General features: G+C 38.6%; 1 protein-coding gene across 11 annotated transcripts; it reads left to right on the top strand.

Annotated features, from left to right (window-relative positions):
* Positions 1 to 2,191: 2,191 nt before the first annotated feature.
* On the top strand, positions 2,192 to 18,429 carry KRBOX4 (KRAB box domain containing 4). 11 transcript variants are annotated; one of them, XM_079124377.1, is made up of 7 exons: positions 2,192 to 2,554; positions 3,268 to 3,377; positions 5,125 to 5,169; positions 7,851 to 7,977; positions 8,298 to 8,393; positions 14,723 to 15,746; positions 16,907 to 17,473. In XM_079124377.1, the coding sequence occupies exons 3-6, from the start codon at positions 5,155 to 5,157 to the stop codon at positions 14,800 to 14,802; spliced, it is 318 nt and encodes a 105-aa protein (XP_078980503.1). In that variant the 5' UTR covers positions 2,192 to 2,554; positions 3,268 to 3,377; positions 5,125 to 5,154; the 3' UTR covers positions 14,803 to 15,746; positions 16,907 to 17,473. The 11 variants fall into 11 exon arrangements, with proteins under 11 accessions (XP_078980503.1, XP_078980502.1, XP_078980505.1 ...); XM_079124376.1 differs by having other exon boundaries at positions 8,298 to 8,408; XM_079124379.1 differs by having other exon boundaries at positions 2,196 to 2,554; positions 8,298 to 8,408; positions 15,703 to 15,746.
* Positions 18,430 to 25,241: the final 6,812 nt, after the last annotated feature.

Genomic DNA, 25,241 nt, shown 5'->3' with positions numbered 1-25,241 from the left:
CACTATGCTGCAGCAAGAAAGCATGCCTCAGTTTGTGCCCACTGCAATTACTCAGGATTTCTGTTCCTCCAATGTGGAAAAAGCCCAGAGGGACCTCCCAGTAGGCACTGCTTGGGCCTGGAACTTTCTGATGAATGACCTGGCAAGTCATTTTCTGAGGGGAGGATTAACCTAGTTTTCAGAAGGTCCACACCATTGAGATGACTAAACAAACTCTAGACTGAGTATCAATAAAACTGATAGCATCAGGAATAAAATAGATAAGTTTCAGTAAGAAGCTTAACTTTTAAAAAAATTTACACTGACACAGAAATGCACATATTTATGGGGAATAATATAATTCAGTACATGAACACATTAAGTAATCATATCAGGGTACACAGCATTTCCATTTCCTTAAACATCTATCATTGTGTTGGGAACCTGCAAACATTACGAGTTCTTTATAAAATATACATAAGTTGTTGTAAGCTGTCATCACCATCTTGTGCTGTAGAACACTAGAACATATTCCTCCTATCTAACTGCCTTTTACTACCCTTTATCCATACTCCTTTGATCCTTCTTATTTAAGCTAAACTGTTGGTACAAAAGGTATGCAGCTGAATGTAAGTGGTGATCCAGGGCATCAGTGGTGCCAGAAATAGACACAGACACAATTGTGCAGGGAGAGGGCAAAAGGGAAACCCACAGTATGGAAAAGTCCAGCAAAAGTACCAGTGTGTTCCATATTGCAAGAGAGAGGATAACAGAAACCAGTACTATTTACCAGGTGTCTACCAAGGGTTTGGAATTCTAGAGGTGTTCAAAGGAACATCAGCAGGCTGTCTAGGGCAGGTGGTATTTGACTGAGGCAGAAAAGAAGCCCAGTAAACACTGGATCCAAGCCATCTCTTCCAACAGATTAGTAGATCCCAACAGCCTAAACAGTGTTTAATTCATGTGTTTAATTCCTGAATGCCATGCCCTATCCAAAGCATCAATCCCTTCTCTTTCTGTGTAAGTAGCTGTTCCTGCAGAATCAGGATATGGGGACAATTTGACTAGAGCCACAGACCAGATGCTTCTGCAGCTTGAGGTTTCTCTGCTGTCCTCAGGACACTGTCATAATAACACAAGTATTTTCTGCCTAGTGAAAGTGATGTCTGAAAAGACAGTTATTTAGACACCTCTCCTCTAGAAATAAATAGGTTGGTATCTCTAAACCTGACCATCATTGACATATGCACAGGAAATAAGAGTGGGAAATAATTCATTGTTCACATGTCCAAGTGAAAACAAGTTCTTTTCCTAGGATTTCTACACATGGCTTAGATGGGACAACTTCCCAGGAGATATCTGTACTGAGTGTGAAGAACTTGTCTCTAATTCATCCAAAACACCTGGAGAATGTGAGGGAAACTGTCGAGGGGAAAGGGAATGAGGAGGAAGATACATATTTAAATAGAAATTAAATATCTGGTTGATTCCATGATCATCTTTGACACATATATCTATGAAAAGTGAAAAGTGCCTGGCACGTGTTAGCTCCAGCACAGGTGTATCTCAAGGTGTACCAGGACCCTTTCATTCCTAACCCAAGGAGGCAGGTTCAGTGACCAATCAGGTATAGAATGCACAGAGTACACACTTGGCTTCTTACTCCCAGAACGTGACAGGTAACAGAAAACTTTTCTCAAACCACGTTGTCACTGGCTAGCACCCCTAGAGAAAACAGTTCTCTACTACTTTATAATGCATTTTCAAAAAAGTAAACACCGGGAGCAGAAGAAGTGGCTCGTTTTGGAGAGCGCTCATCTAGCGTGCGCAAGGACTGCGCCTCAGAGGAAAAAAAAATGTAAACACCAGATTGTTCCAGGGTATCTATGGTGCCAGGAACAGAAGCCCCTCCATTTATGTTACAGGAGAATGAGTCGTCTGGATTTCTTCCTTCATTTCAAAAGGTTCCTGGTCCTGCAGCACAGATTCAAAGGCCCTATTCCCCGGCAACTTCCCGCCGGAGCCAAAGTGCTGCCGGGACTCAGCCTGACCCAGGACCCCCCACACAGCCCTGCTGACTCTGTTCATGGCCACGCCCTCCTGCTGCTATTGGCGCCAGAAGCGTGACTTCTTCCTACTCACAGGCGCTAATGGAAGCGGAAAGTGTGGCTCAGGCGATAGAACAGCGCAGAACTATAGGTGGAAAAGGGGCCTCTGCCTCGGCGCGGGAGGGCGCAAGGCGGCTGGGAAGTCCACGCCGTGCCCGCTCCCCTCTCATCTTTCCAGGCCTTTCCTACAACTCGCCAGGGAATATGGTCACACGCTCTCGTCGCTCCCTGTCGCCTCAGTGCCAACACTCAGAACCAAGTTCCCTGACAGGCGCCAAGATGGCCATTGGCGGCGTTGCCACGCCCCCCCACCCCCACTCCGCGAGCTACAGCGCATGCCCCGTTCGGCGAAGTCGCGTTCCCAGGGGGTGACGGGAAGCGGAAGTACTTGGAACACCCGGGAGGGCGGCTTTAGCTCACCGAAGCTGTTGTCATCCGCCACTGAGATTTCGGGCTTTGGCGGAGAAGTAAGGGGAGGGGAGATGATGACGGGCTTGAAGGGGAGGGATGGTGGGGTTGTGGGGTTGACGCACCTGTGGGGATTGAGTGACACGGGCAGTGGGGTGTGTTGGAGGCAAGCCTCTCGGGTCAGCGAGTCAGGGATGGACTGCTGGCATCGAGTCATTCAGCGGCTACTTACTGAGTCCTACCAAAGGCCAGGCACCCAGAGAGGTTCTCACACTAATCTGCAGGGGAGTCCTGTGCGGTAGTGCTACGATTAGCTTTATTGTAGAGACAAAGCAGCACAGTTTGGCTCAGCACCTGTCTGAAGTCACGTGGGTATTAACCTCTAGAGGGCCCTTTTCTTTTCCGGGTAGCCCTTAGCCCTTTCCAACGTGTCCTGTCTTTTATTTATCATGTTATTCATTTCCTATCTTCCCTGCTAGAATATAAGCTCCAAAGGAGCAGGGCAATCGGATTTTGTTCCCTGATGTGTCTGCAACACATAGAACAGGCACATAGAAGGTACTCAACTTATGTCTTAAACTAACAGAAGTGGCACAGCAGGTCATCATTTGGTTCCAGATTCTGGACTCCTAGTACAGCAGTATTGTACTCAATGGCGATACCGGAGCTCATCATGAATGTTAAATCTTGAAACTAGAAAGATGTGCTGTACCTCCATGAAAAGTAGCATAGGGGTCGCTAATGGAATCTCCTGTGGTCATTGTGTTTCCAGGGCTGAGTGCACAACTGAGACCATTGCTAACGAACTTCAGACTCCAGCACATCAGCACCCTGACTTCCTCAGTCAGTCTAAGAAGCCCCAGCCTGAGGTCTCAGAAGGAGGTGAGCTCTCTGGGTGGGAGGCAGAAATCTGGTGCTGCCATGATAGTCCCAGATATTTGTATTTGTCTCTGAGTTCCTTGGTTCTGCCTACATGGGAACAAGAGAGTTCCTCTTAGGTGAGTTGGAGAAGAAGTCTCAGCCCAGAGTTGGAGGCTCACAGAACAGCGGTCCTAGAAGAGCTGGACCTACAGTGGCCTTTGACCCTCTGTTCAGCTGAGAGAGCAAGGCTGGCTCAACTTCCATGTGCCATCAAGGTCCATGTGCCAATGGGCAGTTTGGTCCCAACAAGGAGAGAGAGAGAGAGAGATGAATGCCATAGGTGGCTGGAGGCATGGGTGGAACAATTGCCCTGCTAAAGTGGCTGCAAGGGCAGGATGAGGCTAGGAAAGGTCATACCTTTCTCCTCTCCCTAGCACACCTAAGTTCACAGCATTGTGCTCCCTTTTCTTGCCATTAACCCTTCTGGATTTGAGTTGGTCCCTTAGCGTCAACATCACACCCACCTCTGGAGTACATGCTGATTCTCCCTCCATCCTGACCAGAGTGCAGAAATATATTTTACATTTTTAGAGTTTGGAATTTCAGAGCAGTCTCTAGGCATGGTGTCATCCAGTTTTGTTGCCTCTTTTGGATGTTTTTGAAATGGCCTGAGAAGGTGCCTTGTTAAGCTCCACAGGGCTGACCCCTGTTGTCCTGATGCTGCCACAGTGACTATTGCAGTGTAGGATGGTTACTCTGCGCTGAAGCTCCTTGCTGGAACTTTTTTTTGGGGGGGTGGTGGTGCTGGGGATCGAACCCAGGGCCTTGTGCTTACAAGGCAAGCACTCTACTGACTGAGCTATCTCCCCAGCCCTCTGGAACTTTCTTTTGAAAACTGCCCAACAAGGAAGAGCATGGCAATCAAAATGCCAATGATGTGAAAGGAGAAAGTAACAGGGCAGGGATAGATAGTGAGGGGACCAGTGAAGAGTGGAGCGCCAGGAGGGCAAGCACAGTAGTTTTCAGCTTCCCATAGAACTGACAGTGCTGGATTCTCGCCTGTCCTCTCAATCCCGTTTAGTTTCCTTCCTCTAAGCCACATCAGGGAATCCTTCTCATTCACACTTTGCTAAAGGTCTTTTCACCTGAGTGTGATAATAAGTGATATTTAATATTTTTAAATTTTTATTTTTCTCAAGTAAAGAAGAAAATTGAAATTATCATTCATAGGTAACCAGTGCCATTTCATCAAATGGTCTTTGGACTTTATGTACATATTGCTTAACACAAATGAGATCACATTGCACTTGGTTTTTTATAACCTGCTTTTAAAATGCTAAGCACTGAAAACAAAGTTCCAGAGCAATTTTAAAAGCCTATGTAATGTGTCTGTTTTTGTATGTCATATTTTTAATAGTGCCCTTTGCCAGAAGTTTAGTTACTTCCAAAATGTGGAAAGAACTACAATGAGCATCTTTGCAGATTTGTGCAGACTCATTATTATTTAATTGTGATAGATTTCTTGGAATAAAATTGTAGAGATAGAGGAGGTGTCTTTAACCACAAGTCATATGTCTGTCCAGTAAAGAAAACAAAATCCCTGTGCAAAACCCACATGATCTTAGCATAATCCCAAGGGAACAGTCTGTATCTACTAGGCCATGTTTCTAGATCATTCTCCCCAGGGTTCAAGGCTATTATTAGGCCGATGATGGTGGTATTATAGATGTCCCCACTAATACTGACCCTCCTAATACTGTCTTTTTAGGCCTCCATCCTTTCTCCAGAGCAGAACAGGATGGCCATGTCCCAGGTAAGTCCTTGATTTCTCCCTACTTTTTCTTCTAGTAAACTTGAGCAGCTTTTTGGAATATGTATAGTAAACTTGAAAAAACCTAATTATCCTCTCTGGCCTGACTGTTTTCCACTGAACCTGACTACCTCAGGGACAGAGAGAGGGAGACAGACAGAAAGATACAGGGGAGAGAGAAGACAAAGAAGAAAGACAAATTCTCTATTAATTCCTTTGGCATCTGTACCTCCTCTTTCCTTCTATTTATCAATTATACATTTCCTTAAATCTGTATGTAACTATATAGACTCATCTTGCTTTTTCCCTTTCTTCACTTCTAGGTCACTTGTTCTTATTCATTACATTTAAAATTATAAAGGTAAATTTGCCCTTATTGTTTTAATGTGCATACACAAAAATAATAGTCAAAACTATCAATTTCCTCTCCCAGTCCCACAATGTTCCTCAGAGATGCACACTATTAACAGGTTAGTGATATCCTGGTATAGATGCTTTTATGTCAGTTTAATTAACCAAAATTATGTATGTGTATGTGTATATAGATGTGCATATGTATATACACATATATAACTATGTGTGTGCATATCTGTGTGTGTTTACATAACTGCCATCATACTCTCCAATCCATCTTTTACCACCTTATTATATTCATGGTAATGTTCCTGGTCAATATATAAAGATCAGTTCAGTTCCAGTTTTGTAGTATGGATGTTATCACTTAGTTGTCTATTGATAGATAATTAGGTTTTAAATTGTTTTTTTAATATTAAAAGCCATGCCTCATGAGCAATGTGCTACATTTCTGTTTGTTCTGTAATATAAGTTGTTTATGGAGGATATACCTGAAAGTTGGATTTTTGAGTCAAAGGTATTCACACTTTAAGTTTGCCTTAAGTCTTTACTAATAACTACTTTCACAAAATGTTAAAAGACCAGATAATTTCTAGGTTCAAGGTTTCTAGGCTAATGAAAGATGAAAGGGAATCAAATTAATTTTACGAGTGCATTTAACCTTAAATGTGATGAAGATACTACAAAAAAGAAAATTATAGACCAATTTCACTTAAGATTATAGATGTCAAAATTCTAAAACCATATACTGAGTAGAACGTGAATAAGTGGGATTGAGCATGTTTTAAAGTCATTTTACTCGTGATAAAAATTTTAAGCAAAAGCTCTGTTCAACAAAAGAAGAAAAGTAATTCTCCCTGCCACCCATCCCCAGGTCTTTCCCTCCTTCAGTTTTTCATACATTCTTTCAGAGACATGTGTATCTCTATCTATCTAGATACATGAATCCATTTTTCATTTCTCTCTCCTTTCATTTTTTTTGGTACTATGGCTTGAGCCCAGGGGCACTTTACCACTCAGTTACATCCCAGACCTTTTAATTTTCTTTTAAATTTTGAGTCAGGGTCTGGCTACATTGCTGAGGCTAATTTCAAACTTGTTGTCCTCCTGCCTCAGCCTCCTTGGAGTAGCTGAGATTACAAGCATATGCCACCATGCCCAGCTACTTTATCCTTCATATATATGAGTTCATAAGTGTTGCTATTTTTCCTTTTACTAGATTGAAGTTTCTTGAGTTTAGGAGATTTATTTATTTTATTAATCTTGACATTCACAGGACCTCACAGTTTGGTATCTGTTCAGTAAATATGTAATGAATGTATAAGATATTTTAAAACTCTAGTTCCCCTACAAAGTTTAAAATATTTTTAAGTACATAATCCTCTTTATACAGTAGTCCCACTTTGCCTGTGGCTTTGCTTTCTGTGGTTTTAGTTACCTGCAGTTAAATTTGGTCTGAAAATATTAAATGGAAAGTTCCAGAAATGAGCAATTTATAAGTTTTACTTTGGATGTCATTCTGCATAATGTGATAAAATTATGTGCTCTCCTGTTTCATCCTTCTCAGGCTGCCATCATCCCTTTATTCAGTGTATCCACATTGTGTATGCTAGTCTCTTGTTAGCCATCTCGTTCATCAGATCCACTGACACAGTGTCACAGTACTTGTGTTCATATAACCCTTATGTAGTAACATCATATTTGAATGCCTATGTCATTCTCCTCATTTTATCTCATATAGACTCCATATCTCACATCATCACAAAAAGTATGGTACAGAGAGATATTCTGAAAGAGAAAACACATTCACATAATTTAGTTTATTGTTATAATAGTTTTCTTCTATTGTTGTTAATCTCTCACCATGCCTAATTTATCCTAAGTATGTCTAGATTGGGAAAAAAAACAGTTTGTAAAGGGATTCAGTACTATCCATGATTTCAGGCATCCATTGGGGGTCTTGAAATATATTCCCTACAGATAAGGGAGGACTACTGTAATACTCTGCCAAATTGCAACTAATGAACAACATGAGAACAACTGTATAAAGACAAAATACTGTAGTATTTTCAAAATGGGGCACTAATGCCAGACCATATGGATTTTAATCTCTAATTCCCAGCTGTGACCTGGGATAGTTACTTTATGTTCTGTGCACCTTTCATTCTTCATTTGTCAAGTTTCTCCTCGGATGATGGTGAGGATCAAAAATCTTAGTACAGGTAAAGATCTTAGAACAGGCACAGGGTATGCCCTCAGTGTGCATGAGGTGTCCTGTCCCAGCCCCCCTGGCTGATCCCTTTGTGTTAAAGAGGAATGTGCTGTTACAGGAATCCCTGACCTTCAGGGACGTGTTTGTGGACTTCACCCTGGAGGAGTGGCAACAACTGGATCCTGCTCAGAAGAACCTCTACAGGGATGTCATGCTTGAGAACTACAGCCACCTGGTGTCTCTGGGTGAGGGACTGCTGCACAGGGTGACATGGAATGCCCCCAGGAGTATCTCCCTCTCCAAGCTACTGCAAGCACAATGGCATTGAAACCCTCAGTGAGTTTGGGCAGGAGGTTCAGTGTCAACAATTCATAGTCCCACTTGGACACTGGACAGGACATTTGTGCTCTCACCTTCTAGGTGACTGTTCTGTACTGAGGGGCAGTTTGCTGTGTGCATGAGGTAGACCCCCAGGCTGCACCATCTTCAGCCTGCAGGGACGGACCTGGGTCTGGAATGCCGCCCCCCATTAATACCACAGTCTTATGTCATTTCCCCTGAACAGGGTATCTAGTTGCCCAACCAGATGTGATCTTCAGGTTGGGACAAGGAGAAGAGGCCTGGATGGCAGACAGAAGGACCCTGATGCAGAGCCGTCCAGGTGAGCAGAATCCAGGTGGGTCAGGCCAGGATAAGGACCCTGGTTGTCTGTGGGAGCTGGACCCCTGGTCTGCACTCAGGAGCTCTTCTCAGCCCCCACACTTGTGACATGACTCTGGTCTGATGAATGAGCTGTTGTCATATCCAAATGAGGCCCCTACCTTGTTGGCCTTTTGCAGTCTCTTGTGTTCTTCACCTGGCATTCACACAGAGGGTGGTCTTTCTGATTCTCAGATCCCACCTCTCTTCCAGCCTCCTGGCTTGCTAGTGAGAAGTGCCAAGCCCATTCTCATCTCTCTCCCCCTCTTTTCTGGAAGCTTTTAGCACTTTCTTCCCCCTTCTTGGCTTTTATGTTTTTACCAGAATAGTTGTAGGTGCCAATGTTTGCTCCTCGATGGGCATGCTGTGGGCCCTTTTAGTCTGAAGTTTGGAGTCTTTTTTTTTTTAACCTCAAGAAAATTACTCTACATGGTTACTTGCAGTTGGTATGGACAACAAAGCTTTCCTTGTGACCTTTAACTCTGTTAGGCTATGTATGTTCTCATCTGCCTTTGCTTTGAAGCCAGATACCATAAACCTTCACACTGTTTCTGTTTTCTTATTTCTTCTGAGACTCTTACAAATCTGACTTGATGCTACCACCATTGATCCATTTCCTTCTCTTAATAATACTTTCTTCCCTCTCAACTCTTTTTTTGTATTATTCAAAAATAAACAAACTTGGGAAGCTATTACTCCCAGGTAGAATATTTCAGTGAACCATGTTTCTGTCCTAGGTGGATGGAGCTGCCTTTTTCCTACGTTAGTTGTTTATTTTCCCTTTGAGCTGCTTATAGGGATTCAGAAACTCCAGATCTATTGGTCTCCTTTTCCTCTTCCATTTGTAGTAATTCTCTTCATGGGCCCATCCCAAAGAAATTTATCTGGAATGCTCTTATTCTTCATAGTGTGGCCCATGGACCAGCAGCCTGGGAATTTCTGGGGCTCTATGCTGAATTTCAGGCCTCACCCCAGATTTAATAAATCAAAATGTATATTTCAGCAAGCTCTTCAGAAAATTTGCAGGCACAGGAAAGCTGAGGAACACTGCTCTATTTTTTTCTTTTTGTGTGTGTGTGGTGTTGATGATAGTATCCAGGGCTTTGTACATGCTAGGCAAGTACTCTACCATTGAGCTACACCCACAACCTGAGAAGCACTACGTATTAGAGATTCATTTCAGAGCATCATCCTTGGTCAGATATTGGCCCTGTGGACCTACAGGTGATTCCCGAGGTGGTTTTCCCAGGGCCTAGTCCTACTGGGCAAATACATACACCCACTCTCTTAAATGTACCCTAGACTGGCCTATGTGGCCCCCACTGCTCTCCTGCTTCTTCTTGGTATGTTATCTTCTGGCTGTAATGTCCTCGTTATAGCTCAGTGTAGCACCATATCTGCTGCCTGACAGAGATGCATGAGGATTCCAGGTGTGCTGATGGCATAGTTTCTTAATTTCCAGTGATACCTGGAATTAGAATGAATGTTCTCATTTTGCTGGTATCCTGAAGGGGATGAAAAGTATATTCAGGGACAATCCACCCTCCTGAGTCATGATGCCTGTTTATATTTATTTATTTATTTACCTATTTAGTACTGGGGACTGAATTCAAGGGCACTTAACCACTGAATTATATCTCCAGACCTTTATATATATTATATATATATATATATTTTTTTTTTTGAGACAGTGTCTCTCTAAGTTGCTTGTGGCCTTGCTAAATTGCTGAGGCTGGCTTTAAACTTGCAATTTTCCTGCCTCAATTTCCCAAGTCACTAGGATTACAGGTGTGTACCACTATACCCAGCACAATGCCCTTATATTAAAACTGCATTCTAATAAAATCTAATATAGACAGGCACATGTTCAGTCTTAAGTGCAGAACAACATAGGATAAAATGTAATCTTAGATTGATTCCCAGTTACATCTCCCAAGGGCAACCTTAATTAAAGGATTCTGTTTTCACTTCTTCTGGTGAGCACTGCCATAGGTCTAGGGAATACCTTTTCTTTCTGAACTTCTTGAATTTTCAGTGTGATCTCCCCTCAATGAAAGGTAAGAATTTAGCTCACTTACCCTTTTGCTCTCTGCTCCCAGTTCTTCACAGTTTGTTAAATTCTTATTTCCTTTATTTGTTACACTTGTAATTTTAAATAACATGTTTGCATTCCATATGGTAACTAAAAAAATCTAAAGGAAAGAAAATGCCCAGCCAGACACAGTGAAGTATACCTGTAATTGCAGAGACTTGGGAGGCTGAGGCAGGAAAATTGAAAGTTTGAGACCAGCCTTAGCAACTTGGTGAGATCCTGTCTGCAAATAAAAAATAAAAAGTTCTTGGGATGTGTCTCAGTGGTAAAGAACCCCTTGGTTCAATCCCCACTATCACCAAAAAAAAAAAAAAAAAAAAAAAAACAAAAAAAAACCCTATAGATTATTTCTCTGTTGAACACAGAAAACCCTAAATAGAAAAGTGTGCATCTTGTTCTGACTTACTCAGTGTTGGATTGGTGAAAGACACTGAATAAATATTACATTGTTTTGGGCATGGGCAGAGGAAGGAGACTTGTTATTCATCTACATACAAATAGCTCGGAGCATGGACTTTGAAGCCATATATCCTGGATTCAAAGTTTGGCCATTTCTTTCACTAGCTGTCACTGCGGACAAATGGCTCTGCCTTTCTTCACCCATTATAGAATGGGGCTAATGATAAAACTTAGTGATTATCAAAAGTTAATGAAGTGATGTATGTAAAGCATCTAAAAGGTGTCTGGCACAAAGGAAGCTCTCAAAAACTGTTATCTCTGTTTTTACACATTTGGAAGTGTTTTTTTTTAATGTAGTGATTGTTAACCAGAGATATATCACATAATTACTGTGGAACTCTCAAATAGTTCATGAGTAGGCTCACTCTCTAGAATTTTTTTTCAGAAAGCCTGGGGTGGACCTAGTTATGAGGACTTTGAGTAACCCTCCAGAGAGTTCTGATGTCCATGTGTAGTTAAAGGCATACTGCTTGAAATATCTACCAAGAGACATTTCAAGGAAATGGGAGATGTAGCAAGGCCATCATCCAAGAACATGTGATGGGAATACAGGAGCATGTGGACTTATTCCTAGACAATCCTCGTAACTCCCAGGGGTGGATGCAAAAAGCAATTTGAATTTTTCCCCATTCTTCCATACTTAAATCTGTTTGGGCACTGTAAGTACCCCCCTACTCCATGCCTGGATAAAGTCTGTGGCAGTTCTCTGGGTCATTTTCAGATAACAAAAATCTCCTAGGAACTGTTGGTCTTAAGAGTAGCCTTACTGTGGTAATAAAAACCATCAAATCACATGTAATAGTAGAACCTCTGAAGTTTATATAATGTTTGTTGATCTTTTCACAAAAAGAATTTTTAGCTTTGTTAATTTCTCCGTGCTTTCTCTTTTGTTTTGTTGCTTTTTCTCCTTTTACTTTTATTTTCTCTTTTCTATTTAGTCTGGATTTACTTTGCTATTCTTTACCCAGCTTTTCCCCTGCAACATTTTATTATGAAAATTTTCATCAAGAACAAGTAAAGAGGGCTGGGGATATAGCTCAGTTGGTAGAGTGCCTGCCTCGCATGCACAAGGCCCTGGGTTCAGTCCCCAGCACCGCAAAAAAAACAAGTAAAAGAGTTAGAGTGAATGCACATATAATACCTCCACTTAGATTCAATAATTAACATTTTGCTATATTTCATTTATCTCCTGTCTACCAGTTCCTCTGTCCTTCCATCAGTTTACCTGTATTTTTTGCAGTGCTTTTCAATGTAAGTTGCAGAAACTAGTACACGTCACCCCCTAAATTCCCTGAAGGCATATCATAACTAGAATTCAATATTTGTTAGTATTTTATCATCGGTACATATGAGGTATTTTAATAAAAGGCTATGCATTATTAGCATGTGATCTTTGGGTATATGTTATGATATTCTAATGTGATTTTCTGTATGTATTTTCTTTGTATGGTCATTATATATTTATTCTGATGTTACTGTGTTGCTTTTTTTTTCAAGTGAGATTTATTGAGGTATAATGTCCAGTGTGAAGTTCACCTTTCCTAGGTACACAGTTCTGTAATTTTGACAAATATAATTATGTAACTACCACCACAATCAAGATATTCAACATTTTCATCCCTCCCCACTTTTTTTCCTTTTATAATTAAACCTTTCTCTCCACCCCGAACTTCATCTCTTTTCCTTCTAGTTTGTTTCTTTCTAGAATGTCATATAAATGAGTCAAATACGACTTCTTTCACTTACCTTAATGCTTTTTAGGTTCATCCATGTTGTGGCATGCATCAGCAGTGTGTTCCTTTTTATAGCTGAGTAGTGTTCCAGTTTGTTTATCGATGGACCAGTTAATGCACATTTGACTTGTTCCCGGTTTTTGGTTATTATGAATGAAGCTTGTGAACATTCTTGTACAGGTATTTGTATGGACCTATGTTTTCATATCTCTTGGGAAATATGAGATTTAGAGTGGGATTGCTTGGTCATATGGTAAGCATATGTTTAACTTTGTAAGATGTTGCCAAAGTATTTTCCAACGTGGCTGTATCATTTTGTTTTCCCACCAACAACACAACTTTCTAGTAGGTATGTAGGGGATCTCATTTTGATTTAAATTTGCATTTCTATAATAATTAATTATGTTGAGTATGTTTTCATGTGTTTATTTGCCATCTGTGTACCTTCTGTTGTTAAGTATCTGTTGTAATATTTTGCCATTTTGGTTCATTATTAAATTGTGTGAGTTATATATATTCTGGCTATAAGTCTTTACCAGCTGTTTTTCCAAGTGTATACTCCAAGGCTGTGGCTTGTTTTGTTCTTAATAATATCTTTCAAAAATGTTTTTTTTTTTTTTTTTGATGGAGTCCAGTTTATCAAGTTTTTCTTCTGTGGTCATGCTTTTTGTGTCCTATTTAGCAAATCTCTAACCCAGTAACAAAGATTTTTTTCACATGTTTTCTTCCAGGAGATTTATCATTTTAATTCTTATATTTAAGTCTATGACTGTTAATAAGTTAATTTTTGTATTTGGTGTGAGGTAAGGGTCAGCATTCTTTTATATTATTCTTTGCATATGCATTTTCAGTTATTCCTATAACATTTTTTAAAAGGTCATTCTTTCTTAATTAATTTACCTTGGCATCCTTTTTGAAAATCATTTGAACACATATGTGTCAACCTATATACCAGTATCACACACTGTCTTAATTACTGTAGCCTTATATTAAGAGTTCAAATCAGGTAGTGAGAGTCCTATAACTTTGTTTTTCCTTTTCATAATATTTTAGCTCTTCTAGGTCCTTAACAGTTTCTTATAAATTTTAGAATCATCTTTTCAACTTCTGCAAAAAAGCCTGCAAAGGATTTTGTTTGAGATTGCAGTGAATCTGTGGATCATTGATATGCTAACAATATAGAGTCCTCTAATTCATGAATATGGTATATCTCTCCATTTACTTAATGTCTTAAATTTGTTCTCAGTAATATTTTGCAGTTTTGAATGAACAGATCTTGCAATATTTTATTTAACTTACCCCTGTGTTTTATGTCCTTAGAAGGTAATATAAATGGTGTGTTTATGTGTATACACATACATATTTGTTTTATATTTCAATTCCCCATTGATCATTGCCAGTTTATAGAAATGTAACTGATTTTTCTATGTGTTTTTTGTATCCTGGAACATTTCTAAGCTAACATATTAGTGCTAGTAGCTCTTTCATTTATGGCTTGGCATTTTCTGCATAAATGATTATGTTATGAATAGGGACAGTTTCTTTCTTTCCAATCTAGATGTCTTTACTTTTTTTCTTGCTTTATTGTACTGGCTAGGATCCTCACTATAATATCGACAAGGAGTAGGGAGGGCAACATACTTGCCTTGACCCTGATCTCAGGACAAATATTCACTTTCTCACCATAGGTATAAGTTTACTTATAGGGTTTTTCAAGCCTGATAAAATTTGAGAATATTTCCTTTGAATTCTGTTTTTTTTCCAAGTTTTTATCATGAATGAATGTTGAACATACTTTTTAAGGATCAATCGATACATTGTGTTTTTCCCCCTTAGATAGTTGCATTTTATATAATTATTGATATTGGATTTAGGCCTATCATTATATTATTTTTTTCTGTTTGATTCCCCTTCTTTTGTTTGTTGTCCTACTTCACTGTTCTTCTCTTTGGAATATTTGACTATTTTTAAAAAAATTTAACTTTTTTTATTTTTATGTAATTGTAGGTTCTCACGCTCTTGTAAGAAATACTACAGAGAAACCTCGTGTACCCTTTACCATGTTTCCCCCAATGGTGACAGCTTGAAAAACCCTGATACAAATCACAGCAAATCCTTGATAAAGTCAAGATACAGAACATATTTACATCACCACAAGGATCTCTATATTGCTATTTTATAGCTGTACCTATTCCTTTCCATTCCCAACCCTTTCATAAACTAGTCATTTGTTCTCCATTTCTATAATATGGTCATTTAAAGAATATTATATAAATGGAGTCATACAGTATGAAACCATATGGGATTGGAGCTTTTCACTCAGCATACTCCTATGGAGATTTACCCTTTTGTGTGTACCAATAGTTTCTTCCTTTTAATCACTGAGTAGTAATTCACCAAACAGATGCACCACAGTTTGTTTAACCATTCACCTTTTGAAGGATATTCCTGTTTATTCTAATTTTTTACTTTTTTCTTCTGCTGCTCTTTCTTTATTTCTTTATTTCATATGCATTCAGTGCAGTAAATATCTTTCCAAATGCTGCTTTAGCTGTGTCCCTCAAATTATATGTTGTATTTTCATTTTTACTTAATTCAAATATTTTAGATGTCCCTTAAGGCTTATTTAGAAGTAAGTATATCTTTAAATTGCCAAATATATGGGGTTTCCAAGTATCTTTCTCTCATTGATTTCATTGATACTGTTATTGCAAATAGTATTATTTCTTATAAATGTGTACACTTTGTTTTAAGACCTAGAATATGTCTTATCTTGGTGAATGTTTCATATGCACTTGAAAAGAATATGTATACTGCTGTTGTTGGATGCAGTATTTTATGAATGTCAATTAGTGAAGTTGGCTGATGGTGCTGTTCACATTATCTATATCCTTGTTGGTTTTCTGTCTACTTGTTCAATCAATTATTGAGACAAAGAGTGTTGAAGTCTCCAACAATAATTGTGGATTTGTCTGTTTCTCTTTCAGATGTATCCATTTTTGCCTCATGTATTTTGAAGTGCTGTTATTAGGTACATATGCTTTTAGGATTGTTATTTCTTCTTGGAGAATTAACCATTTTATCATTTCGTAATGTCCTTCTTTGTCTTAGAAAATCTTTCTTGTTCTGAAGTCATTGTCTGAAATTAATGTAGTTACTCCACCTTTCTTTTAGCTAGGTGTTCATGTTATATCTCCATCCCTTTACATATTTTAAATTAATAGACTTTATTTTTAGTACAGTTTTAGATTTATAGTAAAATAGACCGACCAGCTAGTACAGAAAGTTTCCTTATACTACTCCCCTACCCCAGTTTTCTCTAATAGTAACATCTTGCATTAGTATAGTATACTTGTTACAATGTATGTGTGAATGTTGGTACATCATTAACTAAAGTCCATATGTTACATAAAGGTTCACTCTTTGTGTTGTACAGTTCTATGGATTTTGGCAAATGCACAAAAATCCACCATTAATACTTTATACAGAATAATCTCAGCGCCCTAAAATTTCCCTGTGCTTCACTTTTTCATCCTTTTTCCCCTCCCTCCTGGCAAACACTGATCTTTTTACTATCTCTGTAGTTTTTCCTTTCCCAGAATGTCATGTATTTGGAATCACACAATATGTAGCCTTTTCAGACTGGTTTCTTTCAAGTAGCATACATATTTAAATTTCCTCTGTGTCTGTTCATGGCTTGATCGCTCATTTCTTTTTATTACTGAATAATATTCCATTGTATGGATGTACCAGTTTGTTTATCCATTCACCTACTGAAGGCTATCTTAGTTGCTTCCAATTTGGGGTCATTATGAATAGAGCTGCAATAAAAATCCATGTGCAGACTTCTGTGGACATGTTTTCAACTCATTGTGATTCATTTCCTTTTGAAGTTTATGATTTTTTACTGTGAACTCCTTTTCAATGAGAGTTCTTTTCCATGAAAGCTATGGAAACATCATTGCAGAACTGTTTAGAAAGGAAGCCCACTAGTTTCAGTAATGTAGAACCAATTTTAGGTGAATTTTTCAATGTTGGGGGTCTTGTGTTATACTTCAGATGTCCATTTGGGATGCACTCCCACATGTGGTAGAGGACTAGGGTTCTGATTTCTTATAGTAACTCCTGATTCTTCTTACCATTTTCATTAACTAGTGAGTGACATCATTCTAATTTCTATTTCATACACAGAGATGGCCTTCATGATTCCTTCATGATTAAACCGGGAGCTCAATTCTAGTTCTCTGCGCATTTATGCCCTGTGGCCTGGAATTCACACTCATGATTAGAGCCTTAATCTCTCAACTGCAAAGCCACACAGATTCGGTTTTTATCACCCTCTCACTTTAAATTTCCTCTTCATTTTTGTCACATAGTAGATTTCTTGGTTTTCAGCTTGGATGCATTACATTTTTTTGGTTAAATTTGGGCCAGCATTTCTTTGCATTTGCAGTCAGGACAGGTAGCAGTTGTGGAACATGGGGAGGATCCATCCACATCAGCTCAAGTCACATTGATAGGAGTTCACCACAGGGCATGTAGGGCTTAATGTTATCCCATAACATTATAGTAAAAAGACTTACAAATTCAATGATTCATCATATTTTTCCCCTAGAAGTCTGGCAATTTGATGAGCAGATAGATAACTACAAAGAAAGTCAAGACAGACCTCTGTGGCAAGCTGCATTCATAGACAAGGAAACACTGAAGGATGAAAGTAATCAAGAATGCAGAAAAATCATTTATCTGAACAAATGCTCTGTTTCTATAGGACAAAGACTCCCTAAATATTATTCGTGGAAAAGTTGTTCAAACCATAATTTTAATTTTCTTAGTCAAATCAGAAGCTATGTAAGAAAGAAAATAATGGATATAAGGTAGATTGGAAATTATGTCTCCATTCTAATGTTGATAAAGCCCAATCTACAGAGAAATTTTTGAACCCAATCAACAAGGAAAAGTCCTCCACCAGAAGCAAGCCCTTAATAAAAGAGAATTCAAACTGGGAAGAAATTCTATGATTGTACTGAATGTGGTAGAGAGTTTATCCAGAAAACCAACCTTGTAGCCCAACAAAGAATTCACACTGGAGAGAAGCCTTATGAATGTGCAAAAAAACCTCCAGCCAGAAGACAACCCTCACAGCACACCTGAGAACTCGCTTGGGAGAGAAACCCTATGAATGAAGTCAATGTGGGAAAACCTTTTTCCGGAAGGCACCACTCATCAAACATCAGAGCATTCATATAGGAGAGAGAAACTATAAATGCAGTGACTGTGAGAGAGCAGTGTGAGTGGGAAGTCCACTCTCATTAAACATCAGAGGATTCATACAGGTGAGAAGAATTATGAATGTAATGAATGTGAAAAACTTTTCAGTACAAAATCAACTCTCATTGTATATCATAGAACTCATACAGGCAAGAAGCCCTATGAATGCAGAGACTGTGAAAGACTTCAGTGGGAAGACATCTCACTAAACATCAGAGAAATCATACAGGAGTTAAAACATAAAGCCTACAAATAAATTTTCAGGTGGAATAACTATCCTTGAGTTATACATTGTTACACTGTGCATCAAAGAAATCAGTGAAAGTAACCATGTAAATCTAATGAATATGGAAAGCCTTCAGATATTGTGCTCAGCATTCATTTGATTTAAGAATACTCAATGTTGTAGTATTCAAAGCATGTAATAAACATAAGTTCTCATCTAGGAGTTGTAATATATTGTTTATCAAAGAATTTATGAAGGGCCAAAACCAGGAATATAGTGAAATTTTGGAAAGAAAAATCTCATTTTATATTAGAGCTCTTATTTTCAGGAGATGTTATCAATTTCATAAGTCGAAGAACCCAGTTTTCCTAGGTACTGTGAGGAAAATCATGTGTCAGATACATCATTATACATTTTGTAGAAAAGATCTCAGGTTTATATTATATAAACACTCAATTATACACATAATATCTGAAGATTATGTTATAAACCTTTTGACTAGGAAGACTGTAAACGCAGTCCTTGATGGGCTTATCTGTCAGATTAATTTGTAATAGAGAATCTGTAAGTGAACCAGGTATGGTGCATGCCTGCAGGAGGATCAAAAGTTCAAGGTCAGCTTCAGCAACTTAGCCAGACCTTATCTGAAAATAAAAAAAGGGCAGAGGATATGACTCAGTGGTAGAGTGCTCCTGGGTTCAATCCCCAGTACCAAAAAACAAAAAAGCAAGAATCTTTAAATAGATTAGTTTGAGAGGGGACGAGCCAGCAGGATTCCAAAACAAAAGGGACTCACAAAGGAGCAGTTATACATTAATTTTATCTATCATCAGTACAAAAGTGTAAATATCATATGGGGAAAGGTTATACCCTTCTGAGATGTCTTTCTTAGAAATAGTCATTATTCTATTTTAAGTAATGTAATGACCAGGCAATAGGAGGATCAGGATTTATAAGAAAGATCTTATAAGAGCAATATTTTTTTCTTTTTTTGCATGGTACTAGGATTGAACCCAGGGGTGCTCTACCATTGAGATATGTCCCCCTATCCCTTTTCATTATTTAGAGTCAGGGTCTCACTAAGTTCCCCAGGTTGGCCTCAAACTTGTGATCCTCCTCAGCCTTCAGAGTAGCTGGTATTAGAGCTGTGTGCCACCAAAGCCTAGCAGCATTAATTGAAATAAAAATTATTAGCAAGTTGAATATCCAATGATAGGTGATTGAGTATTGATATATTCTTAAATTGGAATAATTTGCTGCCATTGCATTCATATTTTAAGAATTTTGGAAAATGTTCAAGATTACAAAACTACTTTATGATCTGTGGTGTAAAATGACATTTGGGAATGATATGCACTATTATGATTTTAGTGTATCTGGGTTGTGGGAATATAGGCAAATTTTAAGATGTGCATTATATAAATTTATATTACATTTATGTCTTTTGTGTGTTTATTACACATGTGGAAAGACACAAAAATAGGAAGAAAAAATGCATCCAACTGTTAATAGTGGTTATATTTTGCTATTATAATTGCTGGTTTTAAAAATTCCTCTGAGTATAATCTCAGATTTTAGAATAACAATAAGAATTGTTTTAGGGTTGGGGATGTGGCTCAGTGGTAGAGTGTTTTCCTACCATGCATTACGCCCTGGGTTCAATCCTTAGCACCACATAAAAACTTTTTAAGAAAAGAATTGTTTTAAATGTCTTTTGCTTAGTTTTCTGGGTTTTTTTTCTTCCCATCTGCTTTTCTATCCAGACCTATTTTTAATGTATGACTGCTCTGCTACTATGTGTTCTGCACATATCATCCTATTTTGACATACCTGCACATATTTATTACTTCCCCGTGTGGTCATGTTTGACTTTAATGTTAAAAGAATATATCATACACCTTTGAGAATGGGTATCTCATAATTTTAACATGTAGAGTGATTTTCCAATGAGAATTATAACATCTTCATATTTTCTTTTACACTTTATACTCTCCAAATCCTGTGACCAAAATTACAAGCCACTGTATTTTACAGATAGGAAGTCCTGTAGTGATTCATGGTCCCACAGGTAATACGAACAAACCAATGCAAACCCAAATCCCCATATGAAAAGACAAAGCCCTTCTCATTCTGCTCTTGGTGATTGCTACTGAATACTCATTTTCTGTTTTCTTCTTTTCTGCCCCACTCTTTTTCACTAGTTTTCAAAATGTACTGTGGTATCTCTTGATATTATGTATCTCTCGATATTGATTGTTTACTTAAGTAAAGACTTTTCATTTTATAAAAACTACATTGTATAATGGTACTGCCATGAGAATCAGGAATTAATCAATTCTTCTGATTCCCATGGCTACACTATTCAGTAAGGCAGATAATGACAGACCACACACATTTCCAACTACACACACATCCTGACATTTTACGGATGAAGAAACAGAATCATAGGATGTCTACTTAAAACTTGGTGTAAGTAGTATAGCAAGTATTAGCCTCTATGCTTCACATTCCATGGCTCCATGAAAATTATTCTTGTGCTTTTCTACAATGTCTATCTCAGTAGACCTCACCCAATAGAAGAGAGGAGGGGACATCCTATCTGTTTTTTTAATCTCTTCACTTTTGTCTTGGGTTTAAATGTTTAAAAAAAAATAATGGCAGAGTTGGGGTTGTAGCTCAGTGGTAGATTGTCTAGCACATATGAGGCACTGGGTTTAATCGTCAGTACCACATAAAAATAAATAAAAAATAAAGGTACAAATTTTTTAAAAAAAAAAGTTATAGGGCTGGGAATATAATTTGGTGGTAGAGCACATGCTTAGCTTATGTGAGGCCCTGGGTTCAATTCTCGGTTCCAAAATAAAAAGTAATGGGCATGTATACTATAGTTAGTTTTGCCAGGCCAGCAATTATGCTGCAACAGTTGGTACAAGGGTGGGGGGATAAGTAGATAACATATTTAAAATATCATAGAACTAAGGAAGCAATCAGGTCTAGATGAAATAAAATTTGAGAAAGTGAACTGCTTTTACTTTTCATATATATATATATATATATATATATGTATATGTAAAAAATATTTTTTTTGGTGGTACTGGGGATTAAACCCTGGGATGCCATGCCATTGAGCTACATTCCTAGCCCTTTAGTTTTATTTTGAGACAGGGTCTCATTAAATTGCACAGGCTGAAATTGAACTTGAGATCCTCCTGCCTCAGCCTGCAGAGTCACTGGGATTACAGGTGTGTGCCACCATGTCCAGCTGCAGTAGCTTTTCTAGATGAGCTGTCAAGTGCTGTCCTTTATCTTATCTGGGAGCATTTACTGATTCTTGGTGTGCTGAGTATAGGGTTTGGTCCAGGCTGATGAACTGTACAGGGGGAAAGTAATTCACAAGTGATTTCAGAAGTTATATAAGTCTAACTTAGAAATTAGAAGATCTCTGAGCACATGACTGTTTTTGTCCGTAGAACATTTACTGAATTTGTGATGGTATGAGATGCTTGGAAGCTGGACCAGAAAGGCAAAGTGAAACCTGCAGTTTCACTGTATTTGGAAACAGTCCAAATAAAAGAAGGGACCTGCCACAATCATAGTGAAATAGTATAAACAGCTCAGCTCAAAACCCGGGATGAGGAGAGCTAAATCTCAAACAGTCTTCCAGGTCTGAGGAGACAACCAACAAACTCTCAAGCAAAAGTTTAGGAAGGAAAATCCTGAGGAACAGTGATGAACAAGAGCTGGGTTATCTGAGTACTGCAAATCAGCCCTCATTGATTTATGGTGATCAGTTCATAACTACCTCTTATAGAGGAAAAAAGGCTAACAAAATCAACTGCAGCGTCAGTTTTTTTTTTTCAGTACCATGGATGGACACCAAGGCTTCACACATGCTAGGAAAGCACCCTGCCACTGAGCTGTATCCTAGCTCACCTCTATACTTTTTCAATACACAATGTCTCACATGCACGAATATTAGGTATTAGAAAAGGCAGGGAAAATGAACAACAGTTGCAGTAGGTGGAATCCTAAGAATGAATGATCTCAAAGGACCCTCCTTTCTTGTATAATCCCCTGCAACCTATGAATATAATAAGATATTACTTCTGTGCTTATGTTTTATTATATGGCCAAAGGGCAATTATCTGAGCAATCCTGATCCTTTCATACGAATGAACCTTTTAAAAGCAGAGTTTTCTCTAGCTGGTTGGGGAAAGGAAATCAGAGTTTGGAGGGATTCAACAACTGGCATATTGAAATGGAGAAATCTTGTGTCAAGAAACTATAAGTGACCTTTCAGGATCTTAGAGCATCTCCTAGCTGAGTCAGCCAGGAAATGAGGACCACAGTCCTGCAGCCACAAGGAACAGAATTCAGCTAACAACCTGCATGCACTTAAAAGCAGATTCTTCCCCATAGCCTTCAGATACCAGCCCAACCCAGAGTACACCTTGATTTTCCCCTCATGCTTCAGAACTCAGCTATACCCATCTGCACTTCTGATCTACAAACGATTGTGTTTAAATGGATGTTGTTTTAGGTCACTAGGTTTTCGATTAGTTTTGGCAGCAATAGAAAACTAATTAGGCAAACTTAGATGATTTTGATTCTGGAATTAAAAAGCACTTTAAATGCCATGCATATGGCAAAAATAAAAATGGGTAAAATATAGAGGATTTTAAGGAATATCTAAAAATGTGTAAAGTAAGTATGCTACAACTAAAAAATACAACAGTCAAAAACTTACTGTATGGGTTTTAATACCAGATTGGACACAACAGAAAATAGAATTCATGAATTTGAAGACAGATCAATAGATTTATTTCAGAGGAGGGAAATGCAAATACAGACTATCCGAGGCATTTGTGACACAGATAAAAAGTAAGGCATGTATAACTGGGATCCCAGAAGAAAAGAAACATTAAGTTCAGAATAATATTTGAGACAATGGTTAAATATTTTTGAAAACTAGTGAAAGAGATCAAGCTATGGAATCAAGAATCTCTGAATTATAATAACTCAAATTTGATTTCCAGTCATGATGGAGTAATGAGGTCCAAAGTACCCACCTGCTGGAAACAACTAGAAATACTGGATAATATTTGAGGTAACCTGTATATTAAACAAAAGCAACACAGGGTTGTAAAGCTGAAAAAGGAACACAAATGAGGTGAGTCCTCTGCTTGCCCTGGTTTTATGCCTGGAGGCACTTTGTAAAATGAGGTAGGAGGGGGAGCACTTCCAGGAAGAGTATGGTATCCAGAGTTGAGGAAAAAGCGATTGGTGTTTGGGAAGGCTGAGACAGCTGGAAGTTTCAGCAAACAAGGGAGTTGTTGACAAGAAAGAACAGTGAAAAGGTGCATGGGAGACCCTTGAGTTTGTCATTGAATATTTAGCTGAGTATGTGAAGAGTGAAACTTCTCAAGTCAGGAAAGGAGCAATTGGGGAATGGTAAGCTGAACAGTTCCCAGAGGTCTCATGGGGCTGGAATATGTGCCAAAGTGGAGCATTCTTGTTAGTCATCCAAGGCCATCAGTGGACATCCTAGAGGAGGTCATGTCTTAGTAGTGGGGATACCTTAGGTCTGGAGTGAAGGCAACCATAAACCTAGCCTAATAAAGCTAAAATTGAGGCTTGAAGGAATGGAAATGATTCATGAGTGTCATAACTCCTTAAAAATTAACAAAATTCACCAGTGCATTCAACAATGTAAATTTGTTATGTCTATCAGTCAGTCAGATAGTAAAGCATAAAGAGATGAGAAAATGTGTTGCATATCTAAGAAGTAACACAAATACTGGAAACAGACCAAGTGTTAAGGTTTGGATCTTAAATGTCCCCCAAAGGCCTATATGTTAAAGCTTGGTCATCAGCCTGTGGCATTGTTAATACGCAGAGAAATCTTAGGGAGGTGGAACATAGTGAAAGTAAGCATGGTCACTGGGGGAGTAACCTTAAAGAGGCTACTGGGACCCCAGTCCCTATCCTGTCTTTCTCTGCTTCTCTGCCACCATAACATGAACAGACCTTCTCCACCACACACACTTGCCATGATGTACTGTGCCACCACAGGCCCAAAGTGATGGGCCCAAGTGACTATGGACTAAAAATGATCCAAATTAAATCTTTCCTCCTTTAAGTTCATTTTCTCACAGCAATGGAAACCTGACTAACACAACAAGAAATGACAAATATTAGAAATGTTTGTTGTCATCAAAAATGGGGCAATAAAGAACTCTAAAACATTACCCTTCATAATATTAATGAAAAAACTATAATGGAGTTCACTTCATGCTGCTCTACCAGTGGTGGCTTATTTTATTTTATTTTTTTCTCTCTTTTTTCTTTTGTAAACAAATGGGATACATGTTGTTTCTCTGTTTGTACATGGAGTAAAGGCATACCATTTGTGTAATCATAAATTTACATAGGGTAATGTTGTTTGATTCATTGTTATTTTTTCCCTCCCCTTTACCCCTCCCACTCCTCTTTTCCCTCTAAACAGTGCTTCCTTCCTCCATTCTTGCCCCCCTCCCTATCCCTAACCCTAACACTATCACTAACCCCTCCCACCCCCCATTATGTGTCATCATCCACTTATCAGCGAGATCATTCGTCCTTTGGTTTTTTGAGATTCCCTTATCTCACTTAGCATGATATTCTCCAATTTCATCCATTTGCCTGCAAATGCCATAATTGTATCATTCTTTATGGCGGAGTAATATTCCATTGTATATATATACCACAGTTTCCTTATCCATTCATCAATTGAAGGACATCTAGGTTGGTTCCACAATCTGGCTGCTGTGAATTGAGCAGCTATGAACATTGATGTGACTGTATCTCTGTAGTATGCTGATTTTAAGTCCTTTGGCTATAGGCCAAGGAGTGGGATAGCTGGGTCAAATGGTGGTTCCATTCCAAGCTTTCTGAGGAATCTCCATACTGCTTTCCAGAGTGGCCACACTAATTTGCAGCCCCACCAGCAATGTATGAGTGTACCTTTCTCCCCACATCTTCGCCAACACC

The sequence above is a fragment of the Sciurus vulgaris genome (assembly GCF_902686455.1).
Source record: "Sciurus vulgaris genome assembly, chromosome: X".
NCBI lineage: Eukaryota > Metazoa > Chordata > Mammalia > Rodentia > Sciuridae > Sciurus > Sciurus vulgaris.
Note: the sequence above shows the minus strand (reverse complement) of the source record. Positions and strands in the feature narration are given on the sequence as shown.

Bases quoted from the DNA above. Each gene is read 5' to 3' on its own strand.
- KRBOX4 (XM_079124371.1), top strand. The intron at 7,978-8,297 runs GTGAGGGACTGC...TCCCCTGAACAG, and splicing joins CAGCCACCTGGTGTCTCTGG to GGTATCTAGTTGCCCAACCA. The intron at 8,409-17,330 runs GTGGGTCAGGCC...TTTTTCCCCTAG, and splicing joins TCCAGGTGAGCAGAATCCAG to AAGTCTGGCAATTTGATGAG.